The sequence below is a fragment of the Myotis myotis genome, unplaced genomic scaffold (genome assembly GCF_014108235.1).
Source record: "Myotis myotis isolate mMyoMyo1 unplaced genomic scaffold, mMyoMyo1.p scaffold_m19_p_10, whole genome shotgun sequence".
Lineage (NCBI taxonomy): Eukaryota > Metazoa > Chordata > Mammalia > Chiroptera > Vespertilionidae > Myotis > Myotis myotis.
The window spans coordinates 66,838,735-66,851,175 of NW_023416314.1; the positions used below are offsets into that span (position 1 = coordinate 66,838,735).

The window sequence follows — 12,441 nt, forward strand, 5'->3', positions numbered from 1 at the left end:
AGTAGCTAATATTTATTGAGCACCTACCCAGGTACTCTAAAAAGAAAACTATCTTACTCATTTTGTACATCTTTTCACAATGTAGGTCCAATACAGCAGCCAGGCATTGCTTTAAAAGTTTACATGTATGAGGTATGAGGTAAGTACTATTATTAGCTACATTTTGCAAATAAAACTAAGGCACAGAGAGGCTGAGTAACTTCTTAAAGGTCACACAGCTCAAAGTACATAGATTACTGTCAATAAACTCTATCAAATGGTTTCTTTCTAGAAGTTATCTTCCTCATTGTCTGCCTCGAGGACATGAATCCAGTAGCAAGAAACTGGAATTTTACTGTTCCCTGATCCATCCCGATTCCTAGGATGCCCCCTCCTGGCAGAAATGTTAAATTAAGCCCTTTAAGCCACTGAACTTACTCCAGGATCCATGCATAAGTCTACTCAACAGTTGGAGCCTCATTTTTGGAGTTGCTCAGGTATTTATAATGTGGAGTTTAACAATGTGAACTCTGGAGTCAGACTGCTGGATTAGAATTATTCCTTCATGATGTCTTAACCAGTTATTTAGTATCTTTGTGGGGCAGTTTCCTCATCTGTGAAATGAAGATAACAATAGAAACTATCATTTTTAAAAAATATATTTTTATTGATTTCAGAGAGGAAGGGAGAGGGAGAGAGACAGAAACATCAATGATGAGAGAGAATCATTGACTGGTTGGCTGGCTGCCTCCTGCACGCCTCCTACTGCAGATTGAGCCCGAAACCTAGGCATGTGCCCTGACCGGAATGAACCCGGGAGACTTCAATCCACAGGCTGATGCTCTATCCACTGAGCTGAACCAGCTAGGGCAGAAACTACCTTTATATGCATTAACATAAGTAAAACACTTAAAATATTACCTGGTACATGCTAAATGTTTAATAAACCTTAGTTGTTAGCTTCTCACATTTGGGGTACCCTAAAGTCAGATTATTTATCTTCAAATTTTAAGAAATATATTTTTATTGATTTCAGAGAGGAAGGGAGAGGGAGAAAGAGATAGTAACACCAATGATGAGAATCATTGATCAGCTGCCTCCTCCATGCCCCCTACTGGGGATTGAGCGTGTAACCCGGGCATGTGCCTTTGACCAGAATCAAACCTGGGACCTTCAATCCCCAGGCTGACACTCTATCCACTAAGCCAAATCGGTTAGGGCATCAATTTAACATATATGTATGTATTAAGTGTCTACATTGTGAAAGGCAGGTAGGTATACAAGATGAGTAAGATACAATTCCTATTTTCAGGAAACTTATTTGCAGGCAAAACATGTTTTGGTTTGTTTGTTTTTATCTTCATAGTGGAGAGGAAAAAACAGGCTATGGAATCTAATAAACCTGAGTTTGAAAATCTGCTTTGCCATGCATCACCACCTATGTGACTTTGTACAGATCAATTAGCCTTCCTAAGCCTGTTTCCTTCTTTGTAAAATGAGGAGATATTAATAATTACAAAATGGGATTAATAATAAAACCTTCTAAGGGTGGTTGGGAAGATTAAATAAGATAAAGCACAGTGCTAAGCATATATGAAGTGCTCAATTTATTGTGATTCCTCTAAAAGTATAGCTGACAAAGGAGAAAGACCATCTCTGATTTCCAAGAGTTATCTATCATGCCAACCCACTACCAACCTTAGTGAGCAGTTTCCATGGAAACAGAAGAGACAACTTTGAGCATGACTGAAAGCAATCACCTCACCAAAGTAGGTGGGGTAAAAAATAAACCTCACACCCTCGTGCTTATACTCAGGTGGTGTGTTTTGTACACCTGGGACCTAAACAGGCTGCCCTTGGGCTCTAGAGAGCTCCCCACACCCAATCAGATACACAGACACACCTCAGCCTCTGGCAAAAGCTTCCAATAAGTATGCATAAGGCTGGAACTCTTTCAAGGGTTCTATACTTATTTCATCTCCTTTCCAGACTCTCATCTATTTAGGCCTAAGCATTAACATAATTTCTATCACTACATTCTGACAGTTGCAGGCATAAACATCACTGAGCTGATTCTATAATGATCTTAAGATCCTAAGCCAGCAATTTTCAAACTTTCTCATATCATGGCACACATAAACTAATTATTAAAATTCTGCAGCACACTAAAAAATATATTCTATTTTTTTCCAATCTGACAAAAATAGATATAATTGATTTATTTTTTAAAAAATAATAGTAATTACCCTTTTTGCTCCAAAGTGACTTTTTCTTGTTGTTAATCCTCACTCAAGGATATTTTTCCATTGATTTTTAGAGGAAGGGAGGGGGAGAGACACAGAGAGAGAAACATAGATGTGGTTGCCTCCCCCACGTGCCCCAACCAGGGCAGGGATGGAGACTGTAATCAAGGTATTTGCCCTTGACCAGAATCAAACCTGGGACTCCTCAGTACATGGGCTAATGCTCTAACCACTGCACACCAGCTAGGGTCAAAGTGCCTTTTAAAAAAATCAGGTGCCTATATTTGTATATAAGAATTTCCGGTAATCAATGACATGCAAGCTTATTATGTGACATGGCCAATAAGATGCAACTCTATTCTATGACCTATACATTTATGACTCAAGACTGGGCATTCACACCTGACAGCTATTGGTGTGTTGGCTGTTGTTATTTTTTTATTTGACAATCTAAGTGAAAAGAGGTCAGTGCCCCTGACTGAATAACCAGGTATTGCATGTTTTAAAATTTCTGTGGCACACCGGTTGAAAATCTCTGGCCTAACATATTCCAGGCCATGATTACAGGTTCCTAATCCACAAAGTCAGTGGGGAATAGATCAATTTACACAACATGATGAGAGGTTGTTTTCTTCACTAACAGTTGAAAAGGCAAATATAAACCCTGGCTAGCAGATAGAAAGGGCAACCTATAGATATTCACAGGTATCCCTGTAATTTACACCAGAATAATAAAAAGAGGTCCCTGACACACTTACCAAAGGGTACTCAGCTTTGGCTTTTGTTGCTCAATGGTTAGAGCTTTCCAGTTTCTGCAATTTTCTTTTCTCCATATATTTTTTCTTCTCTAGGCCTATACATGTAAGTGACTTCATAATTTTTAAAAAAGAAAAAAGAATGAAAACAAAAATAAAACCCTCCATGAGTATTTAAAAATTTAAACCAGGAAATATTTTATTAAATTAATCTATAAGGAGTGGTCACTAAATGGTCATTAAATTGAGGGTGAATGCTTCAAAACAGCATGCCTCTAAAAGAGACCAAATTTAAATGAGCAGGGGTTGTTCTCAACCAAAGATAGATGCATTTCAGCAGAGTTGTATGGTTTGATGAACCATAAGGAAAACAGTAAGTAGTGAGCAATATACATGTCCAGATGGTGATTAAGACAGGGAGTTAAGATACTTAAATGCCACAGAGCCTTAAGGAGCACTTGTTCAGGGTTCAAGGAATAGGTAGACGGTCGGATACTGAAGCTTTTCAACCAACCTGAGACTTTGATTTGTTTGTAGATTGATTATCAGCATCGACACAAATTGGTCTTTCTGAAAAAGCCACTAATAGAGGGACCACCAAATATCTATAGGTTTCCCTCTCTCTGCTAGCCAGGGTTTATATTTGCCTTTTCAACTATTAGTGAAGAAAACAACCTCTCATCACGTTGTATAAACTGTTCTATTCACCACTGACTTTGTGGATTAGGAACCTGTAATCATGGCCTGGAATGGTTTAGGCCAGAGATTTTCAACTGGTGTGCCACAGAATTTTTAAAACATGCAACACCTGATTATTCAGTCAGGGGCACTGACCTCTTTTCACTTAGATTGTATATTAAATATGCCAAGCCTTTGAGACATATAATTTAAACAATAAACACCCAAGAAAATAAATAATGGGCTAGGCTTTTCAAATACTTCATAGATTAATTGAGTACTGGATAAATAAAATATATAAAATCCTGAGCAAAAGTCTAGGTATTACTAGACATTGATATTATTTATTGGATGCAAATTTATCTGTAATATAACTATGTCCTTTTGGCTGACTACAATTTCTCTCTCTCTCCATGCCTTTTTTAAAAAGTTATCTTTATTATTGAAAGTATTACAGATATCTCCCCATTTCCCCCCATTGATCCCCTCCACCCTGCTTCCACCCCCTCCCTAGGCCTTCCTCACACTATTGTCTGTCCATGAGCTATGCATATATACATATAAGTTCATTGGTTAGTCTCTCCCCACCCCCACCCCCCAACCCCTTCCCTCTGAAATAAGTCAGTCTGTTGCATGCTTCAATGTCTCTGGATCTTTTTTTGTTCATTCGTTTATTTTGTTCATTAGATACTAGGCTTGTCTTTCTCTGACTGGCTTATTTCACTTAGCATTATACCCTCCAGGCCCTTCCAGGCTGTCTCAAAGGGTAAGAGATCCTTCTTTTATTATTACTAGTGGCCCAATGCACGGATTTGTGCATATTGAAAGGAAATTAATTAGAAGAAATATTTTAATATCACTATTCATCCTTTCTCTATAATAGAAGTGTCAACCAAATTCACAATCAACAATGACAACTCAGGCATGTGCCCTGCTGTGTGCAATTGGCGCCAGCGAGAGCTTTATATGTATCATGCATGCACAAGTCAACTTAGCCTTTTATATATATAGAATAAACTTGCTTAATTAGCCCTGCTTTCTGATTTAGCTAAACTTTTTCCAGCCCGGTGAAGCACCCCAACTTCTCTTTCAGGTAATTGTCGGCAACACAACAGTAAACATCAACACAAAGCAGATTATTATTATAGATCTCGAAGGGAGAACAAAGGGTAAAATATTTAACTGCAGCAGTGTTTGACTATATTCTGTGCAGTGAGAAAACCTGAAGTCATTTTCAAGGTCCACCATTTCTTACTTCTTTTCAGTTGGGTCAAGTTTCTAAGCTTTCTAAATCTCCATTTTCTGGCTAATGAAAAAAAACATAGCTGTAACCTATTTGGCTCAATGGATAGAGCATCGGCCTGCAGACCGAAAGGTCCCAGGTTCGATTTCAGTCAAGGGCATGTACCTTGGTTGCGGGCACATCCCCAGTAGGAGGCGTGCAAGAGGCAGCTGAATCGATGTTTCTCTCTCATCGATGTTTCTAACTTTCTATCCCTCTCCCTCTCCCTTCCTCTCTGTAAAAAAATCAATAAAATATATTTTTAAAAATATTTAAAATGCATATACTCCTGACCTGCTGATTCTACTTTGTGGAATTGATCCTTGCAGATATACTAATAGGGGAACAAAACTGGTTATTCAGTGCAGTATTTTTAGTAGTAGCAAAAGGCTAAAAACAACTTACTGTCTACCAATAGAAAACTGGTTAAATAAATTATTTATATACTATACAGCTAAAAAAGAATGAGGAGGCTCTCTTCTGATAAATTACTCTGAGATATATTAAATGAAAAAAGTATGCACTGTATTCTCCTTTATGTACCTAATAAAATAAACTCTGGAAGGATACTCAGGAAACCAGTAACAATGGTTACTGGTGAGCGACTAGCTATGGATGAGAACTGGCAGGAGGGGGCGGGGGAAGGGTGGCAGGAGACTTACTATAAACTTCTTTATATTTTATTATTTTTTAAAAATATATTTTATTGATTTTTTACAGAGAGGAAGTGAGAGGGATAGAGAGTTAGAAACAACAATGAGAAACATCGATCAGCTGCCTCTTGCACACCCCCTACTGGGGATGTGCCCGAAACTAAGGTACATGCCCTTGACCGGAATCGAACCTGGGACCCTTCAGTCCGCAGGCCGACGCTCTATCCACTGAGCCAAACCGGTCAGGGCTATATTTTTTTTAAAAAACTTCTTTATATTTTAAATCAGTTTCTGTATTATCAATTGAAAATTTTAAACTAGAATTGTTTTTCATTAAAAATGTGTATAGTACATCTAAACAATTGAATATTATTCAATGATAAGAAGAAATGAGCTATCGAGCCAGGAAAAGACATTCAGGGACCTTAAATGCTTAAGTGAAAGAAGCCAATTTATTGGCTGACTCCAACTCTATGACATTCTGGAGAAGTAAAACTTTAAAGACGGTAAAAAGATTAGTGATTGCCAAGGGTTGGTGCAGGTCTAAAGATGAAGAGGTAGAACACAGAGAATTTTTAGAGCAGTGAAACTATTCTGCATGATACTATAATGACAGTTACATGACATTACATATTTATTAAAATCCATAGAACTGACAACACAAAGACTGAACCCTACTGTAAGCTTTGCACTTTAGTTAATAATAATGTCTCAACACTGGTTCATCAGTTATAACAAAGGTACTATACTAATGCCAGGTATTAATAGTAAGAAAAACTGGGTAGGGGAGAGCGGGGAATATCATGGGAACTCTGTATAATATCTGCTCAATTTTCTGTAAACTTGAACCCGCTCTAAAAAATAAGGTCTATTTTTTAAAATTTGTGTGCCTACATCTCTTTTTCATCCAGTAAATGCCTTACACGCTGATGGTGCTCAATAAAGTACTAGCTACAGCCTTAGCGGTCAAGAGCTCTACGATTGCCTAGCTGTGCGGCCTCATTTGTGTGAGTTACCTCTTCAGCCTCAGTTTCTCCGGCTGCAAAATGGAAGAAAAAGCAGTATTTCCTCCTGGGCTGTTGTGACGATTCAAAAAAGAATGCATGTAAGATGTTTAGTAGAGCGCGTAATGTAAAAGAAACGCTCACAACTGGTAGTTGCCGCTATGTAATGGTAAAATTATTGTTCAAGAATGCCTGATTTGGCACTTCAAGGTTCATGGTTACTCCACTACCAGCATATCAATACCCGCCCCCCCGAGGACCCCAAATTCTCAACTCCAACCTATCCCACTTTGAACACAATCCTCATCGCCTGAGCTGCAGCCCGTCCACTTCAGACATTCTTTACTCCCCAGGTGCTGTTTTCCGCTTCGCTGGGCCTAACGGGCTTAGGACCCGGACGCGCCCCCTTCCCTGCTCCTCCCCATCCCAGCTCGACCGGGTCCCACACAGACCCCGCCCCCGCCCCCCGCCTAATTTGTCTGCACTTCTTTTCTTCCCCAAGGCTCCTACCCAGATACTCGTAGTCTGGTAGGGCTAGGCGCTCCGGACTCAGCATCATTGCACAAGGAGAGCTTCCAAGCTGTAGCTCTCCGGCTTCCGGAAGCTAGGTCACCAGCACTCTCCGTTGCCATGGCACCTACGCAGCCAGAGGAGAGGAAAGAGGCGGAGGGGGTGTCACGCAAACAGTTTCCGTACCGCAACGCGAAGCTGGCCACACGAGTTCCGGGAGCGGTTGCTTTGCAGCGGTCCAGTCTTCTTAGAACTCAAGAATGCTCGATGAGTTAGTTGGTTTTAGAAGAATTTGAACGGAAAAAAATTATTGCCAGCCTCCCATATTCTCAATTTCTGAATTTCATAACTATTCCTGCTTTATACAGCTGTTATCCTCACAATAGATCCCACCCCTAAATTTCCGTAAGCAATATCTCATTACCTATTTTTATCTATTATTTACTATATTTGCTACAAAATGTTTTCAAGTGCTTATATCTTGGTTGCTCCTGTAACAAGGCTGCTCATTAAAATTTGTGTACATTCATCCTATAACAGAACGTGCTCATTAAATCCTCTAGGATTCATTAACATTTCCTCTCAAAATCCTCTATCTTTAGTCCCTCCTTCTACTCCTATGCCTTACTGTTTGGTACCCTTTCCAAGTGTTTTGTTTTGTTTTGTTTTTTTCTACCAAGGCACTTCACTTTTTCTTTTCTTTTCTTAAAAGGATCACTCTTTTTTTTAAAAAAAAATATTTTTTTATTGATTTCAGAGAGGAAGGGAGAGGAAGAGAGAGAGATAGAAACATCAATGATGACAGAGAATCATTGATTGGCTGCTTCATGCATGCCCCTTACTGGGGCTTCAGCCAGCAATCCGGGCATGTCCCCTTAACTAGAATCGAACCCGGGACCCTTCAGTCCATAGGCAGAGACTTTATCCACTACCAGCGGTTCTCAACCTGTGGGTCGCGACCCCTTTGGGGGTCGAACGACCCTTTCACAGGGGTCGCCTAAGATCATCAGAAAACACATATATGCCAACCACTGGGAGGACAGATTGACCTCCTGCCCTTGAACTTTCAGTTTCTTTTCTGGAATCACTGACCAAGATGCCAAGTCCTGCTTTTCTTGGTGACTTAGATGTGTGAGCTTTGAGAGCATGGCAACTGAACCACAAGGTTACAGCTCAACATTAACACCTACTCTGTTTGAGAGACTCTTCTGGATATGGGGATACAAGTATGAATAAAAATGGTATTTGTTAGGTTTTTAATACACACACAAAAAAAAAGAAAACACATATATAATTACATATTGTTTTTGTGATTAATCCCTATGCTTTAATTATGTTCAATTCGTAACAATGAAATTGGGGCTCACCACAACATGAGGCACTGTATTAAAGGGTCGTGACATTAGGAAGGTTGAGAACCACTGCGCTAAGCCAAACAAGCTAGGGCAACACTTCACTTCTTGAGGGGATGGGATGCACAAACCAAGACACCTATTGGATTTCTTTCCTCATATGCCTAATTGCTCACTTCTTTAAGAGGGGATAACGTTCATTGCTCTTTACGTTTCCAGAGATCCCCATATTTCTCTTTTTGCTCCCCTTCGTTCCCAAAAGCAGGTTAATGGTCTGTAGCACTTGTCACAGTTGAAACCTATTAGAAAAAGCCACTCTGCTCTCACTTTTAAAAATATATATATATTTTTTTATTGACTTTTTACAGAGAGGAAGGGGGAGGGATAGAGAGTTAGAAACATGAATGAGAGAGAAGCATCGATCAGCTGCCTCCTGCACACCTCCTACTGGGGATGTGCCTGCAACCAAGGTACATGCCCTTGACCGGAATCGAACGTGGGACCCTTCAGTCCCCAGGCCAACGCTCTATCCAGTGAGCCAAACCAGCTAGGGCCTGCTCTCACTTTTTTAGTTTGTCTCTCCCCCCACCCCACCCCCACAAAGAGAAGGTGAGGTTTTGTGAAAAGAAAGAAAACAAAAATCATGCTATCAAAAGAATGACTGGGAAACCGGTGGACCACCTACATTGGGAGGAAAAAGAAAGAGGAGGTTCTTCTCTTTGTGTTTTGAGTGGTCTATTCTTAGCCTCCTCTACCAGGAGCTTCAAACCTCCTAATTCTCCCTTTCCCTTAAAATTGTATATGTGTCTCATTTCTAGGTTCCTGTGAGTCACTCTGTGTTTAGATGCAGTAAGGATAAAGGGACAGACCGAAACTAGGAACAGCATTTATTATTTTGAGGCAATGAATTTACTAATTTGATATTTGATGTGAAGTCCTACAAATATGATGAAAATATTTGTCTTCTTCCTACACCCTCACCTTCCATTCTCCTTACCAATGCAGCTTAAAGGTATGAGAGTTTATAACTTTCACACCTGTGGCTTATTACTATTATTAATAAAGTAATAGGATAGTAATTATTGAGGGTTACAATTTCATTCTATTTCCAAGCAACTTGAAGCTATTTGCAGATCATTTCATTTGTCCTGAGAACTTTCTAAGGCACTTCTCCTTTCCTAAGTAGGAAAACTGAGGAATATAGGAAGATGAATTTTCTATCATCATCCAGCCAATAGTGGGTGACCTGAAACTGGATCGCACTATCCCAACCCCCAGGCTAGTGGTCTGACCACTAAACCACACAGCCTCTTTTTTTAGGGTTTATTGGCTTGGTTTTTATTTATTCATTTTTCTTTTGCTCTGCCCTCCCAGCAACTGGAAGCTACAAGATAAAAGAAGCGAATTTTCAGTCCAGGCTGAACATTTGACATCCTTTTATTTGTGGAGCATTATCCTGGGGCTTGGAAGGTGCTGCTGCTGAGGTCTGTGTGGTGGAGCTGGGAACCAGCCCCAAGAATATAGCTTTGTTTGGGCATTAACCCATTTGCGGTTATAATAATGATAAGTTTCAGCACCAGTGGCGCCCGACTGTTAATGACTCAAAGAAAGCTAAATAAGAACAAGATGTCATCTGTGGAGCAATTTGTAGGTTTTTCCTACAGCTCCATTCCTTCCATAAAAATCCTAAGGACCCTTACATTTAGAGACAGTCTCTATTCTTAATGTCCTGAACAGTCTGTGAAGACTTAGAAAGGGGAGGTGGTTGCTAGACTAAGGCTTCAAGAAAATTTGGGGTTGCAGAAGTAACAGGTAGACTTGATTGCTGGTGGAAATACTGACTGTTGACAGTTTTCTTCTTTATATTTTTCTATATTCACAAAAGTTTTCTATAATAGGCATGTATTATAACCTGAAAACAAACCAAGACAATACATGAGTGGCTTGAAGATTTTGAAAATATTCTTCCAACAGAAGTGATGACCTTTCAACTAGTGTTTGGTTTTCTTAACAAAGAGCCACCACTTTTAGATTTATCTTCTGCCATAGATTACGCAATAATAGATTTTGGCAACACTTCAGTGGTGGAGGGAATATTTCAGTGAAACATACAAAACATCAGTCTTAAGAAAAGTGGAAGTACGTAAGAGTTGTTAAAGCCAAGGATATTTTTGTGACCCTGTTGAATATCAAGGAAAGAAAAAAAAAGTCATCCTTCTATTTAGGTGGGCTTTTCAAGTTCTTAAATTATCATAGCATGTTTCTGAAAATTTTACCCAAACTAATAGTCATCCACTAAATCAGAAGACAACTTCACAATCCTGAAAATAAGCAGGCATTATACAATTGATTAAAACAGAGAGAGGGCATGAGATATTAAAGTATTATAGCATAAGGAATGGAAACATCAACCTCAGAACAATAGAAGAAACACCCACAAGAGAGAGTACATGTTGAGATGTCAATTTATCAGATTATAATTAGTAATTATAAAGAGAAAATTAATAGACTTCACTGGCTCTGCCAAGGACCTATGAAGAGATTGATAGGAAAGAAAATCTTCCCTGGAATTGAAAACTTCAGAAAAAAAATCAATATACTAGTTTTAAACCTCAAGGAAACAATAAGGAAAGAGAAAATTCAGGCTGAATTATTACTACAAAACAGGTTCAAGAAACTAGGACAAGCTTTTATCAACTCATCAAGCAGAAAAGATGCTAAAGGCGCTTCTACTAAGAAATGCAGGTCATGAAATTCATTCATGACCAGCTACCAGGCTCTTGCTCTTCTTAAAAGATTTATCCTCCTTAGGAACAAAGCAGAAACTAAATGTGATACCACCATATGGAATTAACATGATTAAACTAAAAATGCTATTTTGGACTACTACGGGTCAACAGACCAGAGCTTTGGGAGAATTTGCAAAGAAAACACCCACAAACTCTGGCACAGTTAAAAATAACTAATGCACCCAGCCGGCGTGGCTCAGTGGTTAAGCGTCGACCTATGAACCAGGAGGTCACGGTTCGATTCCCGGTCAGGGCACATGCCCAGGTTGTGGACTTGATCCCCAGTGTGGGATGTGCAGGAGGCAGCCAATTAATGATTCTCTCCCATCATTGATGTTTCTATCTCTCTCTCTCCCTCTCCCCTCCTCTCTGAAATAAATAAAAATATTTTTAAAAAATAACTAATGCATTACAAGAAAGTGATTAAGAAGACACGGCTTAAATCGAACTGGAAGCTGAAAGGCAAATTGCAGACTTGTACCTCTTGTTATTTTATATTTTCAAACGCTGCTAAAAGAGCTGGAATTACACTTTCATATAATTTGAAAAGGAGGAAGATTTTTCTGATTCTTCTTGGTAGCTTACAAAAATTAGCTGGGCCTTCCTCTGTCCTAGATGATACGCTTTAATAATCACTTATGTCATTTTTAAAAAATTCTTTAAATTCTCCTACTAGATTATGAATTCCTTGAGGGCAGAGACTTCATTCATCTTTATATTTCTAGGATCATGCATAGTGCCTGGTAAAATAAATGCTTGAATGCCATAAGTAGATTTTCCTTCCTGTAAGTTAAAAGTCTAAAAAGCAAAGTCAATCCAACCCATAGGACTTATGGTTGCCTCATCTGAACCAATTTATTATATAAAAAGTCCAGAAAAATGCAAGGCACCATTGAAAAAGGCATTAAAAATTAATCAGAAAACATTGGCAGCCCGCACCAAGTAACTCAGTTGGTTAGAGTGTTGTCCCTACACACAAATGTTGAGAGTTTGATCTCCGGTCAGGGCACATACAAGAAGCTGCCAATGAATACATAAATAAATGGAACAATGAATAAATATTTCTCTCTCCCTTTCTTTCTCTCCAAATAAATCAATGTTTTTTTAAAACTACAGTATTAAAAAATAAAGCATTGGCATATCCTTCCTACACCTAAATGCTGTATGTGACAGATCATCATATCTTAAGAAATGCC

General features: G+C 39.0%; 2 protein-coding genes across 4 annotated transcripts in view; one reads left to right on the forward strand and one right to left on the reverse strand.

Annotated features, from left to right (window-relative positions):
- Positions 1-7,236, reverse strand: part of CUNH11orf49 (chromosome unknown C11orf49 homolog) — a 149,539-nt gene extending 142,303 nt beyond the window's left edge. For all 3 annotated transcript variants that reach the window (XM_036326005.1, XM_036326006.1, XM_036326004.1), the window contains exon 1: positions 7,105-7,236. In XM_036326005.1, the coding sequence (XP_036181898.1) occupies positions 7,105-7,153 (49 nt within the window). In that variant the 5' untranslated portion in view covers positions 7,154-7,236. The remainder of the gene's footprint in view (positions 1-7,104) is intronic.
- The window catches only part of LRP4 (LDL receptor related protein 4), a 61,740-nt gene continuing 56,523 nt past the window's right edge, over positions 7,225-12,441 (forward strand). Inside the window, exon 1 of the mRNA XM_036326944.1 lies at positions 7,225-7,314. Coding sequence (XP_036182837.1) covers positions 7,225-7,314 — 90 coding nt within the window. The remainder of the gene's footprint in view (positions 7,315-12,441) is intronic.